Genomic DNA, 26106 nt, shown 5'->3' with positions numbered 1-26106 from the left:
ACAATTTGGCATGTTTTTGCAGTGGCTGGTACCGGTTGTTCCTTTCCATGTTTAGTGCTTCCTTCAGGAGCTCTTTTAGGGCAGGCCTGGTGGTGACAAAATCTCTCAGCATTTGCTTGTCTGTAAAGTATTTTATTTCTCCTTCACTTATGAAGCTTAGTTTGGCTGGATATGAAATTCTGGGTTGAAAATTCTTTTCTTTAAGAATGTTGAATATTGGCCCCCACTCTCTTCTGGCTTGTAGAGTTTCTGCTGAAAGATCCGCTGTTAGTCTCATGGGCTTCCCTTCATGGGTAACCTGACCTTTCTCTCTGGCCGCCCTTAACATTTTTTCCTTCATTTCAACTTTGGTGAATCTGACAATTATTTGTCTTGGGGTTGCTCTTCTTGAGGAGTATCTTTGTGGCGTTCTCTGTATTTCCTGAATCTGAATGTTGGCCTGCCTTGCTACATTGGGGAAGTTCTCCTGGATAATATCTTGCAGAGTGTTTTCCAACTTGGTTCCATTCTCCCCGTCACTTTCAGGTATGCCAATCAGACGTAGGTTTGGTCTTTTCACATAGTCCCATATTTCTTGGAGGCTTTGTTCGTTTTTTTTTATTCTTTTTTCTCTAAACTTCCCTTCTCGCTTCATTTCATTCATTTCTTCTTCCATCACTGATACCCCTTCTTCCAGTTGATCGCATTGGCTACTGAGGCTTCTGTATTCTTCAGGTAGTTCTCGAAACTTGGCTTTCAGCTCCATCAGCTCCTTTAAGCACTTCTCTGCATTGGTCATTTTAGTTATACATTCGTCTAATTTTTTTTCAAAGTTTTTAACTTCTTTGCCATTGGTTTGAATTTCCTCCTGTAGGTCATAGTAGTTTGATCATCTGAAACCTTCGTCTCTCAACTCGTCAAAGGCATTCTCCATCCAGCTTTGTTCCATTGCTGGTGAGGAACTGCGTTCCTTTGGAGGAGGAGAGGCACTCTGCTTTTTAGAGTTTCCAGTTTTTCTGCTCTGTTTTCTCCCCATCTTTGTAGTTTTATCTGCTTTTGGTCTTTGATGATGGTGATGTACAGATGGGTTTTTGGTGTGGGTGTCCTTTCTGTTTGTTAGTTTTCCTTCTAACAAATAGGACCCTCAGCTGCAGGTCTGTTGCAGTTTGCTAGAGGTCCACTCCAGACCCTGTTTGCCTGGGTGTCAGCAGAGGTGGCTGCAGAACAGTGGATTTTCATGAACCGTAAATTCAGCTGTCTGATCGTTTCTCTGGAAGTTTTGTCTCAGAGGAGTACCTGGCCGAGTGAGGTGTCAGTCTGTCCCTACTGGGGGGTGACTTTCAATTAGGCTGCTTGGGGGTCAGGGACCCATTCTCAGATCTCCAGCTGCGTGCTGGGAGAACCACTACTCTCTTCAAAGCTGTCCGACAGGGACATTTAAGTCTGCACAGGTTACTGCTGACTTTTTGTTTGTCTGTGCCCTGCCCCCAGAGGTGGAGCCTACAGAGGCAGGCAGGCCTCCTTGAGCTGTGGTGGGCTCCACCCAGTTCGAGCTTCCTGGCTGCTTTGTTTACCTAAGCAAGCCTGGGCAATGGCGGGTGCCCCTCCCCCAGCCTGGCTGCTGCCTTGCAGTTTGATCTCAGACTGCTGTGCCAGCAATCAGCGAGACTCGGTGGGAGTAGGACCCTCCAAGCCAGGTGTGGGACACAATCTCCTGGTGTGCGGTTTTCCAAGCCCATTGGAAAAGCTTAGAGTGACCCGATTTTCTGGGTGCGGTCTGTCACCCCTTTCTTTGACTAGGAAAGGGAACTCCCTGACCCCTTGCGCTTCCCAAGTGAGACAATGCCTCGCCCTGCTTCGGCTCGGCTCATGCACCGTGTGCTAAACTGACTGTCCTGCACCTACTGTTTGACACTCCCTAGTGAGATGAACCTGGTACCTCAGATGGAAATACAGAAATCACCCATCTTCTGCATCTGTCACACTGGGAGCTGTAGACCGGAGCTGTTCCTATTCGGCCATCTTCTAATTTATTTTCTTCCATTAGACAATACAGGAACAAAAAGGGAATGATAATTGGTTTTCAGACGTATTCCATGGATAAGACATAGAGGTTCTCGGGGAGTATGTGAACAGGAGATGGGCAGGCAATCAGTGAAAAATGTTTTAAATGCATAAATCTATCCATCAATGGCAGGAGAATGTGGAATGACCTGTAGGGAGTTGTCAGCACTTATGATTCTGTTCCCGGTAATTAATTCAAACAATAGTGCCTGTTTATTCCATAGATCACTCCTGTTCTCATTACGATAACCTGCAGAACATTTCCAGGAATGAATTGGACCAATAGGTAAGTAGTGGAAACAGATTAGACATTTCCAGAGGCATGGGTGGGAGTGTACGGCACTGAGGAATATCCCTTAGATGAACGGATACTGTTCAAGTATGAAAAATCGTAACTTACCGTGGTGAGAAATTAGCTGAACAATTTAAAATTCTCAGAGAAAATATAGTGTTTAGCATCAAATGTGAGAAACTGATTTTGAAGTCTTTCACTTTAATTTGCCTCAATTTTTTAAAAGATGTGTTTGTGTGCATGGTTGACAATTTCTACAGCAACACAGAAACTTATTGAGAAACTATTAGGTGCCAGAAATTACAAGGTGCAATAGGTTAGGTGCTTTACATTTGCTCCTTTTATCCTCAGAGGAAAAAACTTTTGCATTATTTTTATTTCCTTTTCACATCAGAAGTTTTGCTCAAAGCCCCATAGCTTATACTCCAAAAAAAAAAAAAGATGGGGTATGAATGTAGACCAGCAAAGAGCACAGACTTGGAAGCCAGGCTGCTTGGATACAAATCTCAGTGCTGCCACGACCAGCTGTAGGACCCTTAGAATTCTGTGTCTCAGTTTCTTTATATATAAAATAGGGATAGTAGTAGTATCTGCCTTATAAGGTTGGTGGGAAGATCGTAAATATATAGATAGGTAGATCAGAGACATAGGGGCAAGTGTATACATACCCACACACCACACATGTACACTTATAAGTGTGTATTAAAAAAATCAAAAAGAAACAGAAGAAAAAAGCTGCTACTACACACACACACACACACACACACAGACACACACTCACACACAGCTTAGACATCACAAACGCTAAATGAGCTAATGTATATATAGTGTGGAGAAGCGACCGCTACAAAACCATCAGGTATTATTACCGTCCTCATCAACACCCACCCTGGTCTCACATTTTTTGTTTTTTTTTTGAATCAGAGTCTCACTCTGTTGCCCAGGCTGGAGTTCAATGGCACCATCTTGGCTCGCTGCAACCTCTGCCTCCTGAGTTCAAGTGATTCTCCTGCTTCAGCCTCCTGAGTAGCTGGGATTACAGGTGTGCATCACCATGCCCGGCTAATTTTTGTAGTATTAGTAGAGATGGGGTTTCACCATGTTGACCAGGCTGGTCTCGAACTCCTGACCTCAGGTGATTCACCCGCCTCGGCCTCCCAAAGTGCTGGGATTACAGGCGTGAGCCACTGTGCCCAGCACTTTTTGTTTGTTTGTTTGTTTGTTTGAGATGGAGTCTCGCTTTTGTCACCCAGCCTAGAGTGCAATGGTGCGATCTCAGCTCATTGCAACCTCTGCTTCCTGGGTTCAAGCAATTCTCCTGCCTCAGCCTCCATAGTAGCTGGGATTACAGGCTCCCCCTACCATGCCCGGCTAATTTTTGTATTTTTAGTAGAGATGTGGTTTCACCATGTTGGCCAGGCTGGTCACGAACTCCTGACCTCAGGTGATCCACCCGCCTCGGCTCCCAAAGTGCTGTGATTACAGGCATGAGCCACAGAGCCCTGCCCCAGCCTCACATCTACATCAAGCCTTGGTATCTGTAAAATATCTCTTCACTGGTGGTCCCGAGGTTCTGCTTCCCTCTCAAAGAGTCTTTCTTTTGGTTGAGGAATGATACAGGGAGGACAATCCCATTGAAAGAAAAGTGTCGACAGTTTTACTTTTTAGAGTTAATGTGAAAGGCTGATGGTTGGTTTCAAAAGGTGAAAAACAAAAGCACTGTAGAGAAATCTTGGCCCTCATGACCCTCGAGATGGGGAAATTTACTATGAAATGTATTCGAGCCGGATTTGCAAACAGCTATTCATTTCTCTGACTTTTTATTTTTTTACTAGTTGTGTGTGTGTGTGTGTGTGTGTGTGTTTAACCTCTAGAGGCTATGAGATGGCTGACCAATGGCAACATCTCTTGAGCCTCAGTCTGCCCCCTCTACAATCAGTGCTACGGCTTAGATGTTAATGATCAACTTGAGAAACGGGGGTGCCTTAGAGGCTTCCTGCTCTGGAATTTTGGGGTTGCGGTGGTAATGAAAAGGTTCTTTCTCCCTTACTTCTAGTCAAAACCAATTCATCTAATGTCTGCTTTACTCAATGAATTTTTAAATTAGATTTTATTTGAAGGACACATTTTGAACATAAAAAAACTTTTGCCAACCACGGCCTTGGATCCCTTCCAGCTCTGATGTGCCGACGTCCAAGACTAGACTACCACTCACTTTTCCAAGACTTCCATATAAAGCACTCATCTGAGTAGCAATGGCAGGTGCTGTCCCATCAGGGAGGGACATTGGATCCAGAGCAAAATGAAAGCCAAACTAAACACACCCTGACTTTGGAAAGAAACACAAGAACTTTCCCATATTAAGATTCTAAATGATGCTTTCTCAAAATGTGTGAAGAAAAAGTGAGTTTAATTCCACCAGTTGAGGCTATGGTGATATTATGGGATTTTTCTAAAGGACTTGGTGCGTACCCAATTCCCACGTGTAGCACATAACTCACAGATTTAATTATAGATCTTCCTCACTCACTAGTTCCCTAGGAAACAAATCCATGGCTTCATGTCTTGTGTATGGAAGGTCATAGCAAGAAGATAAATATTTTCTGCATTTTGAAACTTTATCTAGAGGTCACAGGTCTGCAAGTCAACAGACAAGAGCTCTTCAGACAAAAGCCAAAAGCTGCTATGTTTGACTAATATCAACGATACTTAAAACCTTTTGTGTTTATCTCAAACAAAGCACTTCCCACCTAAACGACTAAAAATTTCCGCTGTATCTCTTTTCCTTTTTTCAGGTTGAAATACAAATAAGATGAATAGTTCCCTTAAATGTTTCTTCCGACTCTGTTAAGATAAAGGCTGTTTGTAATAATAAAAACAAGGAACCTTACCTGAAAAATCCAAACTAATTTTAACTGGGTGGACAATCCAGGTCAAAGTTCTTCTTTTTAATTTTTATTTTTTATTGTTTTTTACTGTGAATCAAGCAGAAAACTGCCACAATTGGTGAGTTACACTGAATATCTAAAACAAGAGGAAAAACTAAAAGCAGAGAATTCAGAAAAGGAAAAATGCAAATGCCTTTAAATATGTGATAAAAAGAATCACAAAGTAAAGAGACATTTTTCCTCATGATGTGGGAAATCAGTCTCATTTTACTTTATAATTTTGTGTATTTAATACACTCTGAAATTGGTTTTCGCTCATTCCCATTAGTGTTACTAACTTTTTTAGTCGTAAGTGAAGATTAAATGAGAAAATACAAGTAAAGTACTTTGTAAACCCCAAAGAACTATATAAATGGTAGTGATCACAATAAGCATTTAGACTATACACTCTTAAACACAATCCTTTGGATCACAGCATGGCATGACTAACAGAGGGCTTCAAGTATCCGCAGACTTTAAAGGACAAAGCTTAGAGACTGGTGGCTCTTATGAACTTCACCTTTCACGTGGAGATCATAAAGTGAACACACATGACCATCCAACAAAACTCACGGAAATGTCCCAGAGGGGTTCAAAAGATGAATTATTTTCCCCAGCAGAGCACAGCAAACCCATGGCAGACAGAAGACCAAGGGGTCTGAACCTGGCATTATGACTCTTCCAGCTTCTCCTGCAGCCTCAACAATACACAGTTTATGGCCTTAGCTGGAGACCAGAGCCATCAGAGGAAGCTTTCTTCGTCAGTCTTTAGCGAAAGATCCAGATGAGGAAAAAGAGACTATACAGTGATGTAAGGCGTGACTAGCAGGAGGCAGGAAGGATTAGTTAATCATCACTTCCTTTCAAAATACATCAGGTAAAATTGCTTTTGCTCAGTTTAAGGACCTCCATAAAATATTTGTTAGGATGTAGCTGGTATTTATTGAGCAATTACTGAGTACCAGACAATGCGCACTTTTCCTATGTTCCCAAGTAGTCCCACAATAGCACTGTGCCACTGGTAGCACACAGTGGCAGGGAATGCAGCTCCTGTGTGCAGCTAATTAACAGAAGAGATGGGCTGTAAGTCAGGGTCTCTGTGCCCAACGCCTATGCTCCAAATCACCACCTAGTTAGAAGGATGGTTCTGAACATCCTGCAATCAACATCTCCATGGGAAATCTATGCAAATTGTGGTCCCTCCCTTTCCAGAAAAATACACATACACACACACACACACACACACGCACACATACACTCACTTTGTGTGTGATTTCAGGCATTCAGAGACTCCTTCAAGTCCATCCAGGGACCAAGGGTGAAACCCCAGGTTAAGAAGCTCTGTCCCACAAGGCTTACTGGCTCCAAGTCATCCCCTCTTCTTCCCCTCTTTTCGGCATGGGGCTCAACTCAACCTTCCTGACTTTCTCCTATTTTGAACTCACAAAACCAGGCAGCCATAAGATTCTACCTCATGTACATTTTAATGATGACATAACTGAGGGTATTTTTTTCTCTATTGAAGAAAAGCCATTTGTCAAGTACTACAGCCCAACATGTGGTTAGGGAAGCTTCCAACTTGACGGGACTTCTGGTATTAACCACATAGTGGTTCCTTCATGGGGCACCTGGGCACCTGGGCGAGAGCCACCCATAGCTTGTTAGCAAGGAGGTCCAGTGGACCACTCTGCAGACTTATCAAATCCAAATGTGAGGGTGACGATGGGAATTGGCTTGATTCTGTGAATAAATTCCCCTAGTCAAGTTGGGACACGTTGCAATTAAACATCTGCCTTGCACTGAGAAGAAATTAAGTCCCTTAATACTAAATGACTTGCCTGAGGCCTCATTTCTTGGCTGCAAAGCCTTCAATAGATGTGATGACTTCTGACTTTCTGTCTCCACTTTTCTATCCCAAATACCTGATAATGTGATTAAAATTCAGTCAATAGGACAATTTATTTAAACACATCATTCTGTTGAGAAAATGGATTTGAAATACCGAGTGCTAGCGGGAAATAAAATGTTTGTGATTTATTCCTTTAAGCCAATAATGAACCCAAATAGGATGTCCATTAAATTGCTAAAATTGTAATGCATGAATTTAAATCTGCTGTAATGCCTTCATTCGAGAGAAGTTCGCTTTTAATAGGATTATGTGTTCTCTGTAAGAAAAAAAAACACATTTTGTTGTAAATTGGGGATTAAAATAAACAAACCAACAAATGACTACAGCATCATGGATTAAGCAGCCTTTGTTTGTTTTAAAGAACATCACCTAGAGTGACCATTTGTCTGGAATTAAAACTGGCTTGCATAGTCTAATAGTTATGTATGTGAAAAGGGGGCATGGCTTCAGGAGTCTGCATAGTTCCAAGATAATATGGGCTGCTGGGACCATGTTTTCACATAAAATATACAAAGCACACACTTCAAACATATGGCTTCGTTTAGGTTAAAACTGAAGAAATCTTAAATGATGGGACACTTCTCTACAGATCTGATGTCATTTCAGTTAGCTACCACCAAACAGTGAGTCCTAGGTTAAAAGTCTCATGCTCTAAGCCATTTAAATTGGTTCCATTCCTTGGCACTATTTTTGTAAAAACATAGATTGTGATAATCCATATTAGGACAGTTCCTAGGAAGTTTGTTTGCTCCTAACCCTATATTTATAAAGGAAAGGATGTGAAAGAAAATACATCCATCGTCTGATCTTAACTGATTTTTTCATTTGCATTTATTTGCTCCAAAGACTGCAATAGCAAAAATAAAGTTACCCCAACACCATTTCGATTCTCTTAAAATATGTTGACTGATTTAGGGCTATGTGATGAAAAGAATGTTTTCCTATTTAAAAAAAAAAAAACCTTACTTCTAAACGACAATTAACCCAGTGAAATTCAAAAACTCAACAATCACTATGCTCCAAAGGCACTGTTTTCTAAGGAAAACTAAGTTTACTTTTAAGGGAGGGAAATCATACTCTAAAAGCTATAAACAGTGGCCTACAGAAAATATATGGATTAACATTAGATGCCCAAAGCAGTCATTGAAAGTAAGCTATTCTCCAATCGTTTCCTATTCATAAGCACTTGCACATTAAAGAAAAAAAAACTTAACCTATTTTGACAGGAATATATGTTGAACCAACTTTAGTTCGAGGCTAAGGAATGCTTCTTTTAAGTGGAAAATATAAGTCATTTGTATTTTATGCCAAATCTAGAGGCGATGTAGCACTGGAGAAGACCGCAATTCCAGAAATCCAGGGAGACGAATTCAAATTCTGCTTCTGTGACTTCAGGCAGGTTACTTAACAGCTCTTTAGGGAGGCTCCCTTTTCTTTTTTTTTTTTTGAGACGGAGTCTCCGTCTGTCGCCCAGGCTGGAGTGCAGTGGTGCAATCTCGGCTCACTGCAAGCTCCACCTCCCGAGTTCACTCCATTCTCCTGCCTCAGCCTCTCGAGTAGCTGGGACTACCGGCGCGCCCGCCACCACGTCCCGCTAATTTTTGGTTTTTATTTATTATTTTTAGTAGAGACGGGGTTTCATTGTGTTAGCTAGGATGGTCTCGATCTCCTGACCTCGTGATCCGCCCGCCTCGGCCTCCCAAACTACTGGGATTACAGGTGTGAGCCACCGCGCCCGCCTCCCTTTTCTTGATAGTAAAATCACGGTCCTATTAGCATTTGCCTGATAGGGCTGAGAGATTTAAGGAGACAATCGCTTGTATTGCTTGGGACACTGCCTGGAACACAAAAAGTTCTGCGGTCTTCTGGGAAATGTTGATTTCATACGGATGTGACTACAAATCCCAAAGGCTTTCCTGTATTTCTCGGAATCCCTGAACTCCTTACTAAGGCAGTTTTCCAAGGAAGGGGATTGAAAATCCCACCGGGCCACCACCACATTCGCTCTGATGTGAGACTCGAATTCCATAATTGCCAATAGGGTGACACATTTGTTGAGTCTTAGTGTGTACATGTCCTATGAACAAATAGTTCTACAAAAATATACCTCTCTTTGTGACCAAGGTATATATTTTTTTGCATAATGAGAAGCACAAACACACTGTTCCAGAAGCAACTTTAGTAAGTTAGGGGAGAGTGAACCAAACACCGGGAGGATTCAAGGCCAGACTATTTGTGCATCTTAATAAGCGTTAATTAAAGGTCTTATTCCAAGGAAAAGAGTGGAAGATGAAAAAAAACAAAGCCAACCTGTCAATGACTGGATGGATTCTACAGAAATAAGCTATGATTGTTAGGGTCGTTAGCAGGCATTCTGATATTCAACTATAAAGCGTTATTCATGAACAGAGGGCGGGAAAAATTATACACTCCATTTAAATAAAATCAACCAGCTAACAGATATAATTCACAAAGTGATCATTTTTAAAAATAGAAAATTGAATTTCAAATCAGCATTTTTAATGGCCCACTGATTCAAATATTAAATTGATAATCAGGTCTGAGTGATTTGCGTGACTAGCTGGAAATATTCTTATAATTCTATAACCATCTATGAAATGTCAGAAAATTCACACGTTCAGAAATTATTGTCCCAAGAAGAATCTTAGACTATCAGTGCCAGAGGGGACTTCAGACAGGATCTAAATCAGTGGTTCTCAATTGGGGTGCAGGGGGGAATTTTCCCTGCTTGGAACATTTTTCTGGAGACGTTTTTAGTTGTTGCAGCTGGGGGAGGAGTCCTGCTGGTATCTAACGGGTAGAGCCAGAGGCGCATTAAACATCCTTTTATAAGCACAGGACAGCCTCCCACAACATAATTATCTGCCCCAAATTTCTATAGTTCTGAGGCTGAAAAACTCTAATCTGGATCAATCAACCTTTTTCACTTTACAAAACAGAGAAACCAAAACCAGGGCTTCTCAGTGGACCAATAGTTAGCCGTGAACCTAAACAGGACTAGATTTCAGGGGTTCTGGTACTATTTTATTCTATGCTAGTTTCTCCCCTAGCTCTTTTATTCCTGCCCACGTACCCACTTATCCTCCATCTATCATTCAGGATTTATTAAATGCCTACCATGTGTTTAGCACTGGGAATACATCAGTGAACAAGATAAACAGTCTTTCTCTTGCGTGTTTATAGCACGGTGGGAAAAGCAGGTATTAGGTAATAATACTGCAAATAATTATCATTCTGATAAGTGCTTCATGAGAGCACAAAATAAGGGAAGCTCAGTTTGGTTTCACATTCTCTTGTTCTTAAGCCAACTCTCCTAATGCAGTACTTGACCGTGTATTTAAATATCCCTCAAAGAGATGTTGAGCAACAGGCATGGGTCTTGACAGGCTATCCTTATGTGGAGGGGACCTTGCTACAATGTTTGAGGCAAGAGTAATGGTCCCTACTCACTGGGTGTTAACCAGTGACTCACCCTGCACTAGGCACTGTACTAAGTGCTCTTCTTATATTTATATATTAATACATCTATATATTAAACATGCTCTTCTTATATTTTCTTATATCCTCCCAACAACACTAAGGGACAGGTACTATTATCATAATCTCCAATTTACAAGATCGCCATATTTTGGATGAGTAGCTTGGCTTGGGGATATGCCATGATCTAATCACAGCTGAGTTAAACTTTGAGGAAAGTGATTGATGTTGGCTTGCTTATTCACTGAGGGTCCCCTTTGTGCTGTAGCAGACCTGGGGATGGCATCAGACTATCACTGGCGATTTGGTGATTAGTCCCTACCTTTGAAGAACTAGCGAGGGAAGTAAATGTCATTTGAAGCAAGCAGTTGAGCATGAGCAATGTTATCAATTGCCACATTTAAGATAAAACAATGTGGTAAAGATCTGAGTATTTGAGGCTCAGAGGTATGTTCTTGGAACAGCTGTCTAAAATGTTAGACAGTAGCCACATGTAGCTATTAAAATTAAATAAGATTAAAAATCCCAGTTATTCGGTCACACCAGCCACATCTCAAGTCCTCAGCAGCCAGGTGTGGTCAGTGCTTATCACACTAGATGTGCAGACAGGGAACATTTCCATAATCACAGCAAGCTCTAGTGGATGGCAGGTGCCTCATCGTGGCATCCAGGGGTAAAAACTTTCTAGTTGCCATTCCTAGGGTGACATTCTCCTGCTCATAGTTTGGGACCTCAGGCTAACTCTGGCTCAGGCTGATGGGGGAGGAAGGTAACTAAGGGCTTGCTCAGACTTAAGACCCATGCACAGCAGAGCTACAATCCAGCACTCAGACAACTTTGGAATTAGTAGGGTCCTTAGGGATTAAACTTCTGCCTCCATTTCATCAAGCAACTAAAGACTTATATCGCAAACTTTAATAATATATACCCACCCCAACCCACTTTTAAGACAGTAATTCTCCTTCCATAAATGTATTCCTTGGAGATTATTAGGAATGTGCACAAAGTTGAGGATGCTCAATGGAATTATATTTATAATTGGGGATGAACTGGACCCCCACTAAATGTTCCACTAAAAACACCTATAGAACAGATTAATGCACAACGTCTTTTTTTTTTTTTTTTTTTCTCCAGCTGGAGTCTTGTTCTGTCACCCAGGCTGAAGTGCAGTGATGCAATCTGGGCTCATTGCAACCCCCGCCTCCCAGATTCAAGCAATTCTCCTGCCTCAGCCTCCTGAGTAGCTGGGATTACAGGCCCTGCCACCACGCCCGGCTAATTTTTGTATTTTTAGTAGAGACAGGGTTTCACCATGTTTGCCAGGCTGGTCTTGAACCCCTGACCTCGTGGTCCACCTGCCTCAGCCTCCTAAAGTGCTGGGATTACAGGCGTGAGCCACCGAGTGTGGCCACAATCTTAAGTACAATGTTTTACGAGTCATTTTGGCTTGGAAATGTGTTGAAGCATATTAATTTAAAAAGTAGGTTGAGGCCAGGCACAGTAGCTCACGCCTGTAATCCCAGCACTTTGGGAGGCCAAGGCAAGTGGATGACATGAGGTAGAGAGTTCAAGACCAGCCTGACCTACAGGGAGAAACCCGTCTCTACTAAAAAAAAAAAAAAAAAAAATTACAAAAATTAGCCAGGCATTGTGGCGCATGCCTGTAATCCCAGCTACTTGGGAGGCTGAGGCAGGAGAATCACTTGAACCCGGGAAGCAGAGTTTGCAGTGAGCTGAGATCGCGCCATTACACTCTAGCCTGGGCGATAAGAGTGAAACTCCGTCTCAAAAAAAAAAAAAAGCAGGTTGAAAAAACAGTATGTATATTATGATCTTATTTTTCTGAGCATATTATACACATGTACATAAAGGAAGGTACAGAGATCTATAAAGGATTTAATGTGTTGGTGACTTATCTGGCTGGCAGGGTAAGAATGATGGTGTTTGTTTGTTTGTTTTAACTTATCTGCATTTTCGTATCCTTCCTCAGTGAACAAGTGTGCTGTTCAAGGCTATTCTCAAAATTAAGGACTGACAACACAGGAGTTTGTTCAGTCCCTCTATGGTCACCCAAAGCAAACTGGGGGCTCTGATTCAGTCAGTGCTGCCCGCATCCCCACACAGTTTCTCCTGGATGCCCTGATCTTTCCAAACAATCCCTTCCTCTTCCCCAGTCTCCACACAGGCTCATTAGAAAAAGAAACATAGCCGAATTAATAGTGTCTGCATGGCTCTGTCTTCACCAGTGGGCTATCATGGGGGTTGACAACTTGTCATCTTTTAATCAATATATTAATAAACCATTGATAACTTCATATACAATAATCTAAAATGCACTCCCTGTTTCAGAAACATTTTTCTTTATTTCTTCTGTCCCAAAGCAAATAGAATGGTATCCATGTCAATATCTTATGTGTTATCCTGTGGCATGTTTAAGAGTAAAGCATCTAGAATAGGGCTGTCCAAGAGAGCTTTCTATGATGATGGAAACATTTCATATCTACACTGTGCAGTATGTATGTACTGCATATAATAGCCACCAGCTATACGTAGCTGATGATTTGAAATTTGGCTAGCATGGTGATATGGTTTGGATCTGAGTCCCCACCCAAATCTCACCTCGAATTTTAATCCCCATGTGTCAAGGGAGGGACCTGGTGGGAGAGGACTGGATCATGGGGGCAGTTCCCCCAAGCTGTTCTCATGATAGTGAGTGAGTTCTCACAAGATCTGATGGTTTATAAGTGTTTGGCAGTTTTTCCTGGCTCTTTTTCTCTCTCTCTCCTGCTTTACTGTGGTAAGATGTGCCTTGCTTCTCCTTCACATTCCGTCATGATTGTAAGTTTCCTAAGGCCTCCCCAACCATGTAGAAATGTGAGTCAAGGAAACCTTTTTTCTTTATATATTACCTAATCTCAGGTATGTCTTTATAGAAGTGTGAAAACAGACTAATACATATGGCTCATGAACTAAAGTTTTAACTTTATTTTAATTAGTTTAAGGGTAAATTTGAGTAACCACAGGTGACTAGTGGCTACCTAACTGGACAGTGCAGGTTTGGAACCTGAATTGTGCTTCTACATACAAGCATAAAGGGTCCTCTTTATGGTCATGAAGTGTAAACTTTATTCTGGCTCAGAAATATTCTGAATTATGAGTGGTCATTTGCTTTGGTCTTGCTGCAATCCATAAAGCTCTAAGTAACTCTGAAACATTGGTCAAGATAACTTGAATATATTGGAAAGACAAATTAATCTCTTAAAAACAAAAAAAAAGATAGTGCCAAGTAAGAAGATGGGATGTATGAACATCACTGAGTGGTGTTATTATATGCAGCATTAATTGGAAGGGATGGATTGTGAAGTGAGATTAACGATAGAATTCAGGGTTCAAGACATGTTCAAGTAATTTGACAGACCCTGAACTGACCTCATCCTTTTCAGTACACATTGCTTCCTAAGCTTGATAAGCCCTCAACTCCCCTGAAATGGAAGTGTCACAGAGGGATACCACAGGACAGACTTCATACTGACCACCCTCAAGGCATCAGATTTGGGTTTTATCTGCATCTGTTCCCCGTAAGTCCCTCTCCTTTCCCTTGAGTGACAACTGGAGGAGGATTGTTACTGTCTGGTCATATATCTAAATGCTGGTGTGATGCTGGCTTTGGAATAACCAGGGATGTGCCTGTTCTGTTCCCTGGGTCTGGGATGGCATGTTCTAAGTCATAAGAGACAGGAAGCAGAGTTTGACAGGAACCCCAGTGTGGCAGAGTGAAAGACAACAAGATGGATGCTAGGAAGGTAACAGGGCAGGTAAAAAGGGTACAACCTCAGTTTGGACAGGTTTATGTTTGTTTCCCAAAGAAAGAGGCCCAGAAGATAGGGACAGTCAGGGATCTTTGGCTGTGTACTCTATAGTTTTCAAAGCATCTTTCGTAGAGTTTGCCAAATGTTGCAAATAAAAATACAGAATGCCCCAGTAAAATTAGAATTTCAGATAAACAAATACAAATTCTTTAGTATTAATATGTCCAGTGCAATAGTTGGGATGTGCTTATTCTAAAACACTAGTCATTGTTAATCTGAAATTTCATAATGGAGTCTTGTATTTTATCTGGCAAGTCTATTCAAGAAACACCAGTCCCAAGAGATCTCGCCTTAATAAAAAGAGACCCACGGTTAACTATGTGCTAGAAGTGCTGCTTACTTTATCACACTCTCAGAGATTCCCTAAGACAATAGCATATTTAAAAGCTCTGACAAGTTCCATAGCAAATATTCCAATTCTCTTTAACACAATACTTTCTAAACTTTTGAGAACATAGAACCCAGCAATAAAGTAGTTTAAATGTCACCCCCAGGGTCAGACTGCCTGAGTTCAAATGCTGGAATCACAATCAGCAGAGTGTATGACCAGGAACAAGTTACAACTAGAGATTCTGGCTGGACATATGTAAGTGGCATAGTCATGGCACCAGTCTCACAGACTTAATGTGAGAATTACATGAATCCATATAAGCCTGGCACAGGGTCACTTCTTTGTGAACATTAGTTTTAATAGTCACATTAGTGCTAAGTACCTTTCCCAGCAAGGGCGAATAACATCCAAGCAAAACAATGCATGCAATTTTGGACATGTTAATGGTAGACTAAGATGGGGTGGGGAGAGTGTTGGCTTGGTTCAGCATCAAATAAATCCCTTTGACTTCAGTTCATTATACTTGATGAAATGAGAATTTTTAGGGCAGTAGAAGGTTCAGTAGATCAAATCCTCTGATGAAACTATCCACATTCAGAAAGAAGCTATTTAGCCTTCTTTGTTTTCTTTTTTTATTGTTTGTTTTTTGTTTTTATCTACTATTTTGTTTGTTAGGGCTGTTATGACAAAGTACTGTAGATTGGGTGGCTTAAGCAACAGAAATTGATTGTCTCACAGTGATGAAGGCTGAAAATCTGAGATCAAGGTGCTTCTGAGGTCTGTGAGGAGGAATCTGTTCCAGGCCTGTCTCCTAGCTTCTCATGGATTTTTCTTGTTTGTTTTGCATTTTTTGGCAGTTTTGGGCTTATAGATGTATCATCCTGATTTCTGCTGTTATTTTTTGTTTTTGGCTTTTTTTTCCTTTTTTGAGACAGAGTCTCTCTGTCACCTAGGCTGAAGTGCAATGGCGTGATCTCGGCTCACTGCAACCTCCGCCTCTGGGGTTCAAGCAATTCTTGCGCATCAGCCTCTTGAGTAGCTGGAATTACAAGCATGCACCACCACGCCTGGCTAAATTTTTCATATTTTTAGTAGAGACAGGGTTTCACAATGTTGCCCAGGCTGATCTTAAATGCCTGACCTCAAGTGATCTGCTTGCCTCGGACTCCCAAAGTGCTGGGATTACAGGCATGAGCCACTGTACCCAGCCATCTGCCTTTATTTTCATGTGGAGTTCTCTCTGGGTGTGAGTCTATCTCCAAATTTCTCTTTTTTATAGGCATCAGTCATATTATGCTAGGGTCTACTCAAATGATCTCATTTTAACATGATTACCTCTGTAAAGATCCTATGTCCAAGCAAGGTCACACTCTGAATTACTGGGGATTATGACTTCAACATATGAGTTTTGGTCGAGCATGTTTCAACCATAACAGCTACCCCTGAGAGTGGGGCTAATGTCCACCAGCTATCCCACCATGTAGGATGACAATAAATCTTAAATAACAGAGTGCAGAGGGACAGATTTTGAGAAAGTTGATAGCATTATAAAATGGCAAAGTAAACATTAAATTTCATGTGTTGATCTGCACTGGTAGAGGTATTCAAATCTTTGTAAGAAAGATGCCAGGAAACTGTTAATCTTCCTGCAATTCTGCCTGAAAACATATAGCTTGGGACTCCATGCCTCAGAAAGATGAAGAGGCTCTGGGGAAATGGGAGACGCATGCCTGCAAAACAGCATGCTATTTGCAGTGTCACTAAATCCCCTGATGGCACGTAGGAAATTGGAGACAGAGACAAGGAAATGAAGATAGAAACATAGATATTTCAAAATTTACTGTGCACTTATCTCATGTCAGCCATCATGCTAGGCACAGAACTTGCCAAATCTTCATCTAAAAAACAAAGATTATTTATGGACAGTCTATATTAATAGAATGAGTAACCTAATTAGAAAAACTTTTGATATGGTTTGAATCTGTGTCCCCACCCAAATCTGATGTTCAATTGTAATCCCCCATGTTGGAGGTGGGGCCTGGTGGGAGGTGACTGGATCATGGGGGTGCATCCTCCATAAATGGATTAGCACCATCCCTTTGGTGCTGTTCTCATGATAGAATTCTCACAAGATCTGGTCGTTTAAAAGTGTGTAGTACCTCCCCTCCCCACTCTCTTGCCCTGTTTCCTCCATGCCCCTTTTCTGCCATGTTCTGCCAGGAAGAAGTGCCTGCTTCTCCCTTGCCTTCCACCATGACTGCAAGTTTCCTGAGGCCTCCCCAGAAGCAGAAGCCGCCATGCTTCCTGTACGGCCTGCAGAACCACGAGCCAATTAAACCTCTTTTCTTTATAAATTACCCAGTCTCAGGTATTTCTTTATAGCTGTGTGAGAATGGACTAATACAGCTTCCCTCAAAAAAAAGGAGGGGGGCAGGTAAAAGGACTGATGGGGAAGTTGAGTAGAGGAGAAGAGCATAGTGATGATGGAAGAGGACCAAGGCAAAACTGTCAATTTTGTCATTTTCATTGATGCTGGATTTGTTCTCTCCATTTTTGCAAAACTAGTTAGAAGGGTCACTGATGTTGAAAAGTTTGGTCAAATCAGGAAACATGCACATGTCTACATCTCCCATACCTCTCTTCCATACTGTTACCACATAACGTTACAACTCTTGGACTTTCTATTTTACTCCATCAATAAGCATTTAAAATTTAGATATATTATAGGGATGGGTGCTTAGAAATACTTTTTGTAAGGAAATCTGTTCAGGATCTTCCAAAGCAAAATCTCTTGTTCCTCACTAAAATATCTTTGAAGAATTGTGTTCAAAATTCCAACAATTTTAAGTACTAAGACTGACAGATAGCTATCAGGAAAATCTCAAAGCCTGATAGAGTGGAATTGGGGAAAACGTACTGGTGAGTTTCTCACGCTTTGCCTCATGAAACATAGTATTTTTGATTGGAAAACTGGAAGCTTCTCCTATGTGGTCGTCTTCTCGTTTGGGAACCCTGTGTCTCTATCAGTCAAGCAAACACTCCTGAACACCCTGATCTCTCACCACCCCGACCTTGTACATCCAGAGTGTGACAGTAGCTTTGAGAAAACAAGTACGGTGGGAGTCTGAGAAAATGATCATGTTTTTTCTTTCTAGAGGAAAAAGCAAAGCAAAAAATAATTAAGGCAATTTTGAAACCTGTGGGTATTTTAGAAGAGTTTATTGTCATAAGTTGAGACACATTATAAAACTATGAGTGTTGGAACAGTGTGGCATTTTTGCAAAATTTAATATATGAGATGGTCCCAAAGTAAACTGTTGTATGTATTAGAGCTTAATGTCACATGAAGGCTATGTGACAGAACCAGAAAAAGAATGGGTATTTAAAACAAAATAACATTTGGAAGGAAAATTAATTTGAAGGGTAAAAACTTGAAATGGGACTTTACATTAAACCATACATCAAAAGTAAGTTCTAGATGGACTGAAGAATCAGATGTGAATATGAAGCCGTAAAAACTTGGAAAAATATATGTATCCATGTGACTTTGATTTTGCAACAGGCCAAGATTGTTAATTGTATAAACAAGGGAATAAGCATAAGGAAAAAATGGTATTGTGTCTGACTAAAGATTCAAAAATTCAGTATTTCAAAACATCAAATCAAATTAATTCAAATAACAAGTTGGCATAAAAAAAGCAACAAACATATGACAGGCAAGAGATTAATATCCACAATAAGTAGTGGGCCTTTATGAATCAGTAGGGAAGCCATTAACACCCAAATAGGAAAAGGGAAGAGGGCTTGAACAGGCAGCTGCTTCACAAGACAGGGAGAAAGAAAAAAAATACCTTACCACTGTTTTTAAATGGCAAAAAAAAGGCCACAGTACCTTGTCATTTTCATCAATCAAAGTGACACATTTAAGAAAGCTTGCCCAGGTGTGGTGGCTCACACCTTAATCCCAGCACTTTGGGAAGCCAAGGCAGGCAGATCATGAGGTCAAGACATAGAGATCACGCTGGCCAATGTGGTGAAACCCTGTCTCTACTAAAAATACAAAAATTAGCTGAGTGTGGTGGCAGGCGCCTGTAGTCCCAGCTACTCAGGAGGGTGAGGCAGGAGAATCGCTTGAACCCAGGAGGTGGAGGTTGCAGTGAGCCAAGATCCCGCCACTGCACTGCAGCCTGGCGATAGAGTGAGACGCCGTCTCAAAAAAAAAGAAACCTAAGCACTTAATGCCAGCAAGCATAAGGTAAGCAGGGAGTGTCATATACCATAGGTGTCATAAACCACAGTGTTATTTCTTTGCAAAAAATTTTGATAATTATGTTTTAATTGTCAAAGAAATTTAGTTTTTCAATACAAATTTCAACTTCCAAGCATTGAGGCTAAGAAAATAGATAACTATGGACCCACGTCTGTATACCTCAATGGTCCTCACAGAATACTTTAAAGTAATTAATGATTGGTGGGACACAGAATAACCAAAACGAGGGAAAAGTTTCAATAAATTGAGAGTCCATGAGATGTTTTCTTATGTGGACATTAAATATCATGGTTTGGAAGAACTTTGTGAAGAGAACATTCCCAGAAATTAAAGTGTAATTTTAAAAAGCAGAATACAATTTGAACATATAGTTTAATCTTACATATGAATACATATTAATGAGTATAGATATAGATGTGAATATGTATTCAATTATACTCATATGGCTAGAAAAAGAAAACACCAATATGTTACCAGAAGCTATCTCTGAGTGGGGAAATTACAAGTTCATTTTTTTAAAATTTATTTTACTAACAGTATTGAACATTCCTTTTATAATCCGAATAAGTGAATTTGAAAATGAAATACTGGAGTATGCATTTTGGAGAAGTTAGGCAAAGCTGACTCTGTCATTTTGCATCTATTCACGAAATAGCTACTATTAGCATTTGGGCTAAGGAAGGGCAGAGGCATTTGATGAACTGCTTCTGCTGGAAAGAAGGCTACAGTCATATATGTGTGTGTGTGTATATATATATGTATATATACATATATATGTGTGTGTGTATATTATATATATACATATATACACATATATACATATATACACACATATATATACATTATATATATATGTAAAATGGATGGCACCATCCTTTGGATGGTACTTAAAACCCAGCTAAGCTATTTGGGGTTTTTTTGCTCATTTATTTTTAAAATAAGTACCCCATTTATTTATTCATTTAATAATTTCAACTTTTGTTTCAGATTCAGCGGGTACATGTGCAGGTTTGTTACCTAGGTATATTGTGTGATGCTGAGGTTTGAGTATGATTGGTCCTGTCACCTAGATAGCACAGTATCTAGTAGTTTTTCAACCCTTGTACCCTTCTTTCCCTCCCCACTATAGTAGTCCCCACTGTGTATTGTTGCCATCTTTATGTCCATGAGTATTCGTTGTTTAGGTCCCACTTATAAGTGAGAACATGTGGTATTTGGTTTTCTGTTCCTGCATTAATTCACTTAGGATAATAGCCCCTAGCTGCATCCATGTTGCTGCAAAGCATGTGTTTTTTTTTTTTATGGCGGCATGGTACTCCATGATACATATGTACCACATTTTTTTTTAATCCAGTCCAACACTGATGGGCACCTAGGTTGATTCTATGCCTTTGCTATTGTGTATAGTCCAGTTGAGCTATGTGAAAATGGAAACCAGAAGGAGGGAGAATAATTTTAAAAATAGGATAATTTTTTAAAATGCAATGAAAAAATGAGATTTGGTTTAAACGGAGTTGATAGGAGAGCTTTGGGAGAGGAGAGAAAGGGGCTTGATAATGTGAAACATAGAAAGATTTAGCAAAACAGCCACATGCACATAGCTCAGTAATAAAGCCAACATGGGAGCCCAGGCTACTCCAACTTGTAACACTTTTTTTCTTTTTCTTTTTGAGAAGGGGTCTCACTCTGTCACCCAGGCTGGAGTGCAATTGCGCAAACTCACCGCAACTTCCGCCGCTTCCCAGGTTCAAGAGATTCTCCTGCCTCAGCCTACTAAGTAACTGGGATTACATGTATGCACCACCATGCCCAGCTAATTTTTGTATTTTTAGTAGAGATGGGGTTTCACCATGTTGGCCAGGCTGGTCTCGAACTCCTGACCTCAAGTGATCCACCTGCCTCAGCCTCCCAAAGTTCTGGGATTACAGGTGTGAGCCACTGTGCCCGGCCTTTTTTTTTTTCTTTTAATACTACATTTCACTTACAGACAAGAATCTAAGACCAACTCAAAATCTAAAAAGTAAATAGCAGGGAAGTACCATTGCAAATATGTTTGCCAATGTTCATAAACCTTCGTGGAATTATTAAAACACTAGGAGAAATCTGCCATGTTTCCTTATACAGTATGTTTGTTTTCATGTAACTTCCAACTTCTTAAAAAGTAAAAATACAACAAATAGAGGCATTTTGACATATAAAATCCAATTGCTTCTCTCCTAGAATCTTAGGCAGCTAACTGTGAGGTGGAAGAGGCAACCGCTGTTATTTTTTGAAATATTTGGGAGATTTGCAACAGTGCAAAAATGTCTCCGTGAATGGCGGTAATATGTTTGTCCTTGCTTCATAGTAATCCTAAAAACATCTCATTCTGTAAAAGCTACTTGATGCTCAACCGGCATTTTTTGAAAAACCTAAATTAGAAAATGGTATTTTATCAGCACAAAGTTAAAAGTGAACTTCAAAAGACACAAAGTTAGTGTAAACATGAGATGCTCTATCATAACCACACCTGAGGATATTACATATGGAAATGGGGCAGGTAAGAGCACTATCTATATTCCCTCTGAACTGCTGTCCCAGCCACATAAATTAATCAAATGGCATGTCAATGGAAGCTGGCTCAGAAAGTCTGTGTTCCTCACATTTTCTTGAAGTTTAAATGTTTCCGAGATAATAAAAATCTGATCTTGAAAGGAAAGGAGGGAGGAATCAAGAGATTAATTGTCCGCAACCTTGGATGGCTTTGGAGATGTGCTGAGTTTTACCCCTCTCTCAGCTTAGCCCAATTACTCTTCCTGTCTGGGCTGAGAGGTCCTCAAAGCCCATTTCTGCTTAAGCCCCTTCTCCCCCCTGCTCTGTCCTGCTTAAACACCATGTTAGAGATTTACATAAAATAGTGAAGTCTGGTATTTCACACCTCATTGTACCAGAGCAGCACTTGCTTATTCACTTACAGTATCAAGAATTGACTCCCTTAATGCCAGGGATCAGCTACTGCAAACTGATTTGCTGGATACCCTCTCGTGCCCAAACTACTGTTTAAAATCTGGTCACCAACTACAAACTGTCAGCATTACTGCCCGCTGCTAATGGCAAAATGCTTTCTAACTGAGGAAGTTTCCATCTTTCCACAAATAACGCATATATCCACTTTCATTTTTTATACTTTCAAAGAATGCTCCTTAGAGCTAACTGCTCTTTTGCCTTGAATTTCCTGAGGCCCTCCAGCCTCTCCCACCACTGTTGATTCCAGGCTACTCTTCCCTCTCCTGGGTCCTATAGAGCGATTGTGCTGAAGCCTTTCAGTTGCTCTTCTCTTTCCACCATTCCTCCAAGAAAAGGAGAAGTAAGGTGACCTAGAGTCTCCGTTTGCTAGTTCTGCCTTCTCTCCTGAATTCTAGGTCTCTAATTTCTATTGTGAGGTCAAACTGGCACCCAAGTGTATTTTGTTGTTGTTGTTGTTGTTGTTGTTTTGAAAGGAATCTTGTTATTATTATTATTATACTTTAAGTTTTAGGGTACATGAGCACAACGTGCAGGTTTGTTACATGTGTATTTTTAAGCCATCTTGGAAACTAGCTCTACCTCCATCTTTTTAACTTACGCGTATGTCACTGATATTTGCTTCTTATCCTTCCTCCCCTTCTCTGCTGAAATCACCAATTCCAGGTCTCATCACCCCTACCCTGTACCCCCTGTCCACTCTTCTCAATTGTGACCAGTACATCTTCCACAACCACAAGTCTTCCTCAGCACAGAACTCAGCACCCTCCTCTGCAGCCTGCTAGTCCCCTCCCTCAAATGCTGAGCGCCTTTCAGGAGATGCTAATAGGTTTTACGTAATAAAAAGGGTGCTGTCGTCGAAAGCAAATTAGAAAGGAGGAGTTAAGCACACAACTAGCTGCTTGCTACAACATATCTTAGAATATCCATCATCTATCACCTACTGTGCATTTTGAATCTTCAAGACAGGCAGGGGTGGGCATTGTTTTTGCCAACAGAATCCCTTTGTATTGTGGAACATCTTGGCAGATCAGTTGTAGGGGTATACTTTACTGAGATGTCCCCACTTGACGTTTGGAGGGACTTACTGGACTTGGCCATTTTCCCTTGAGCCCCTAGTCCTCCTTCTTTAGGGATTCCTAAATTCTTACAGGCCAACCCCTTAGCCTACATTTTACTTTTTTTTCTTTTTTCTCCTGCTTCTGCTCATCTCCCACACACACTTTCTGTGATCAGAGCCTGGGCTGGGCTCTGGGCAGAGAGTGTGCTGGCCAACTGCAAGGTTTTGGAGCCAGGTTGCCTGGATTCAGTCTCCAGTTCTGCCATGGTTTTACCTGGGCATCCTGTGGCAAACAACGAAACTCTCCACGCATTAGTGTTTTTATCTGTAAGATAAGAATAATGTCCACTTTGTGAGGGCATGACATTAGCCGGCGTGCATATATATATATATATATATATATATACACTGTTAGTATTTAACAAATAGCATTGGTTATTGGTAGTCTCTATTACTAGCAGGAGCTGTAATTGTAAATATCATCAGTAAAATGGTGATTTTTTTTTTTTTTTTGAGACAGAGTCTTGCTCTTGTCACCCAGCCTAGAGTGCAATGGCGCAATCTCGGCTCACTGCAAACTCCACCTCCCGGGTTCAAGCGATTCTCCTGCCTCAGCCTCCTGAGTAGCTGGGATTGCAGGCGCCCCCACCATGCCTGCCTAATTTCTGTATTTTTAGTAGAGACAGGGTTTCACCGTGTTGGCCAGGCTGTTTTTGAACTCCTGACCTCAGGAGATCTGTGGGGCCCCTAGACAATTCTGAAACAGAGTTGAAGGAATCAAAATCACCTGATTAGACACTCTAGTTTTTCAATAAATGATGCTTCCTTCAAGAGTCAGAGGGATGTGGGTTATGACCTAACTCCACCATGTGTGGTGTGTGGTGTGTGGTGTGTGGTATGTGATGTGTGATGTGTGATGTGTGGTGTGTGGTGTGTGATGTGTGGCCTCAAACCAGACATTGAATCTGTCCAACCTTCATTGTTTACACTGGAAAATGAAGTTAACAATGCCTACTTCTACAGGTTGGTAGAAGATTACCTATGATAAGCATCTAAAGCACTAACCACTAAAGCTGGCACTTAAGCAACCTATGCTGTAGTGTTTGGATAAGCCCACGGGCTTTGCAGTCAGGCTGCTGGGTTTTCATTTTTTTCCCGATCAGTTACTAGCTGCGTAAGATACAGATAAAAACTATGTCTTTTTTATAGTGTTGGTGTGATTATTAAATTAGATAATATTTGCAAAATGCTTAGTCTAATGTTCAGCACATGGTTAGGTTTTATGTTCATAATTAATAAATTTTATTATTGTGATAAGGATGACGATGTTGACAGCGATGATGTTTTTATTGGTTAGGATGGGTTAGACTATAGTGCAGAAATTAAAAACTGAACAAAATAAAACAAAATCGCAGAGCCTTAACACAACAAAGGTTTGTTTATCTCTTGCTCATGCTGTGAATTCAGAATGGTGGGTGGCGGCTTTACGCTATATGACAGCTCAAGAACCCACGCTGAAGAAGCCTCCACCACTTTGCAGCTGGCACCATATCAAACACATCCATGGTACCAAGGCAAGAAAGAGAGTGGAGATGACACACTTTGGCTAGCACTAGTCATATGGTTCCATCGGACTGCAAAGGCAATAGAAAACAGAGTCGGAAATTTCTGTGTACCCAGGAGGAACGGGGCTGGAAATGGGTGAGTGCCAATGGCTCTACTACAATGCTGATGGCAAAGACAACAAAACAAGGTGATGAGCATCCAGCATGGAGCACTACAACAGGAGGTTAGCGGGCGGTTCACAATTACAGCCATTGTTATTTTTATTTTATGTTAACTGGGGTGCAGGTTTTGACCACAAGATGGACATCTCAGTGGAAGAGATGGACTCTGAACCAATGCAGAGAACCTGTGTAGGGAACAAAGAGGTTTCCCTACATAGATGAGTGTATTAGTCCATTTTTTGCGCTACTGATAAAGACATACTCGAGACTGGGCAATTTAAGAAAGTAAAGGTGTATTGGACTTACAGTTCCATGTGGCTGGGGAAGCCTCACAATCATGGTGGAAGGTGAATGGCACGTCTCACAAGGTGGCAGGTAAGAGAAGAGAGCTTGTGCAGGGAAATTCTCATTTTTATATAACCATCAGATCTTGTGAGACTTATTCACTATCACAAGAACAGCATGGAAAAGACCTGCCCCACTGATTCAATCACCTCCCACCAGCTTCCTCCCACGACACACGGGAATTGTGGGAGTGACAATTCAAGATGAGATTTAAGTGCAGACACAGCCAAACCGTATCAATGAGTGTGCTGGACTTGGGAGCAGCCCAAGCTAGCTCTACAAGTTGGGGATTTAGGCCTCTCAACAGTCCCCAATCCAGCGATAAAACCATTTCTCCAAGGGAGGCCTAGAGACTGTCTCTATGGAAATCACCTGGAGAGTTTGCCACAAATACAGATTTTGGACTAACCTCAGACCTACTGAATCAGAATCTGTGTGTATGTGTGTCAGAGGATGGTGGTAGTGGTGGAGGGTCTTCTTGATGCATTTTGACAAGCTCTTTCAGTAACTTTTTAGGCATCCTGAAATTTGAGGACCACTTCAGTAGACACTTCCTGCCCTGATACCCCTCTGACTCTCAGACTCAGGGTGCTCTTTCAACACCTTGCTTTGTTCAACCTTTAAAACTTGGTAGGGAGATTGAGGCTTACCACTAGAGGAAGAAAGATTGAATTTTCAGCTCTAACTTTTACTTGCTATGTATTCTTGGGTCATCCACTCAACAACTCTGAACTTCAGTGTAACCATCTGTAAAATGTCTACAATAAAATGGTCTGGTATCTTGTTGGAAGGATTCAACGATATCATGTAAATAAAGCATGATGATGCTTTC

General features: G+C 41.0%; 1 protein-coding gene across 3 annotated transcripts in view; it reads right to left on the bottom strand.

Moving 5' to 3' along the window:
• The window catches only part of CDH13 (cadherin 13), a 1172242-nt gene that overhangs the window by 607105 nt on the left and 539031 nt on the right, over positions 1 to 26106 (bottom strand). Inside the window, exon 5 of one of the 3 annotated variants that reach the window (XM_004087454.3) lies at positions 7203 to 7427. The exons of the other annotated variants lie outside the window; for them this stretch is intronic. Coding sequence (XP_004087502.1) covers positions 7338 to 7427 — 90 coding nt within the window. The 3' untranslated portion in view covers positions 7203 to 7337. Of the gene's footprint in view, positions 1 to 7202; positions 7428 to 26106 lie in introns of those variants that run through there. 3 annotated transcript variants of the gene reach the window in all.

Source organism: Nomascus leucogenys, chromosome 2, assembly GCF_006542625.1.
Source record: "Nomascus leucogenys isolate Asia chromosome 2, Asia_NLE_v1, whole genome shotgun sequence".
Taxonomy (NCBI): domain Eukaryota; kingdom Metazoa; phylum Chordata; class Mammalia; order Primates; family Hylobatidae; genus Nomascus; species Nomascus leucogenys.
The sequence above is the reverse complement of the archived record's forward strand: the minus strand, read 5'-3'. Positions and strand labels throughout refer to the sequence as shown.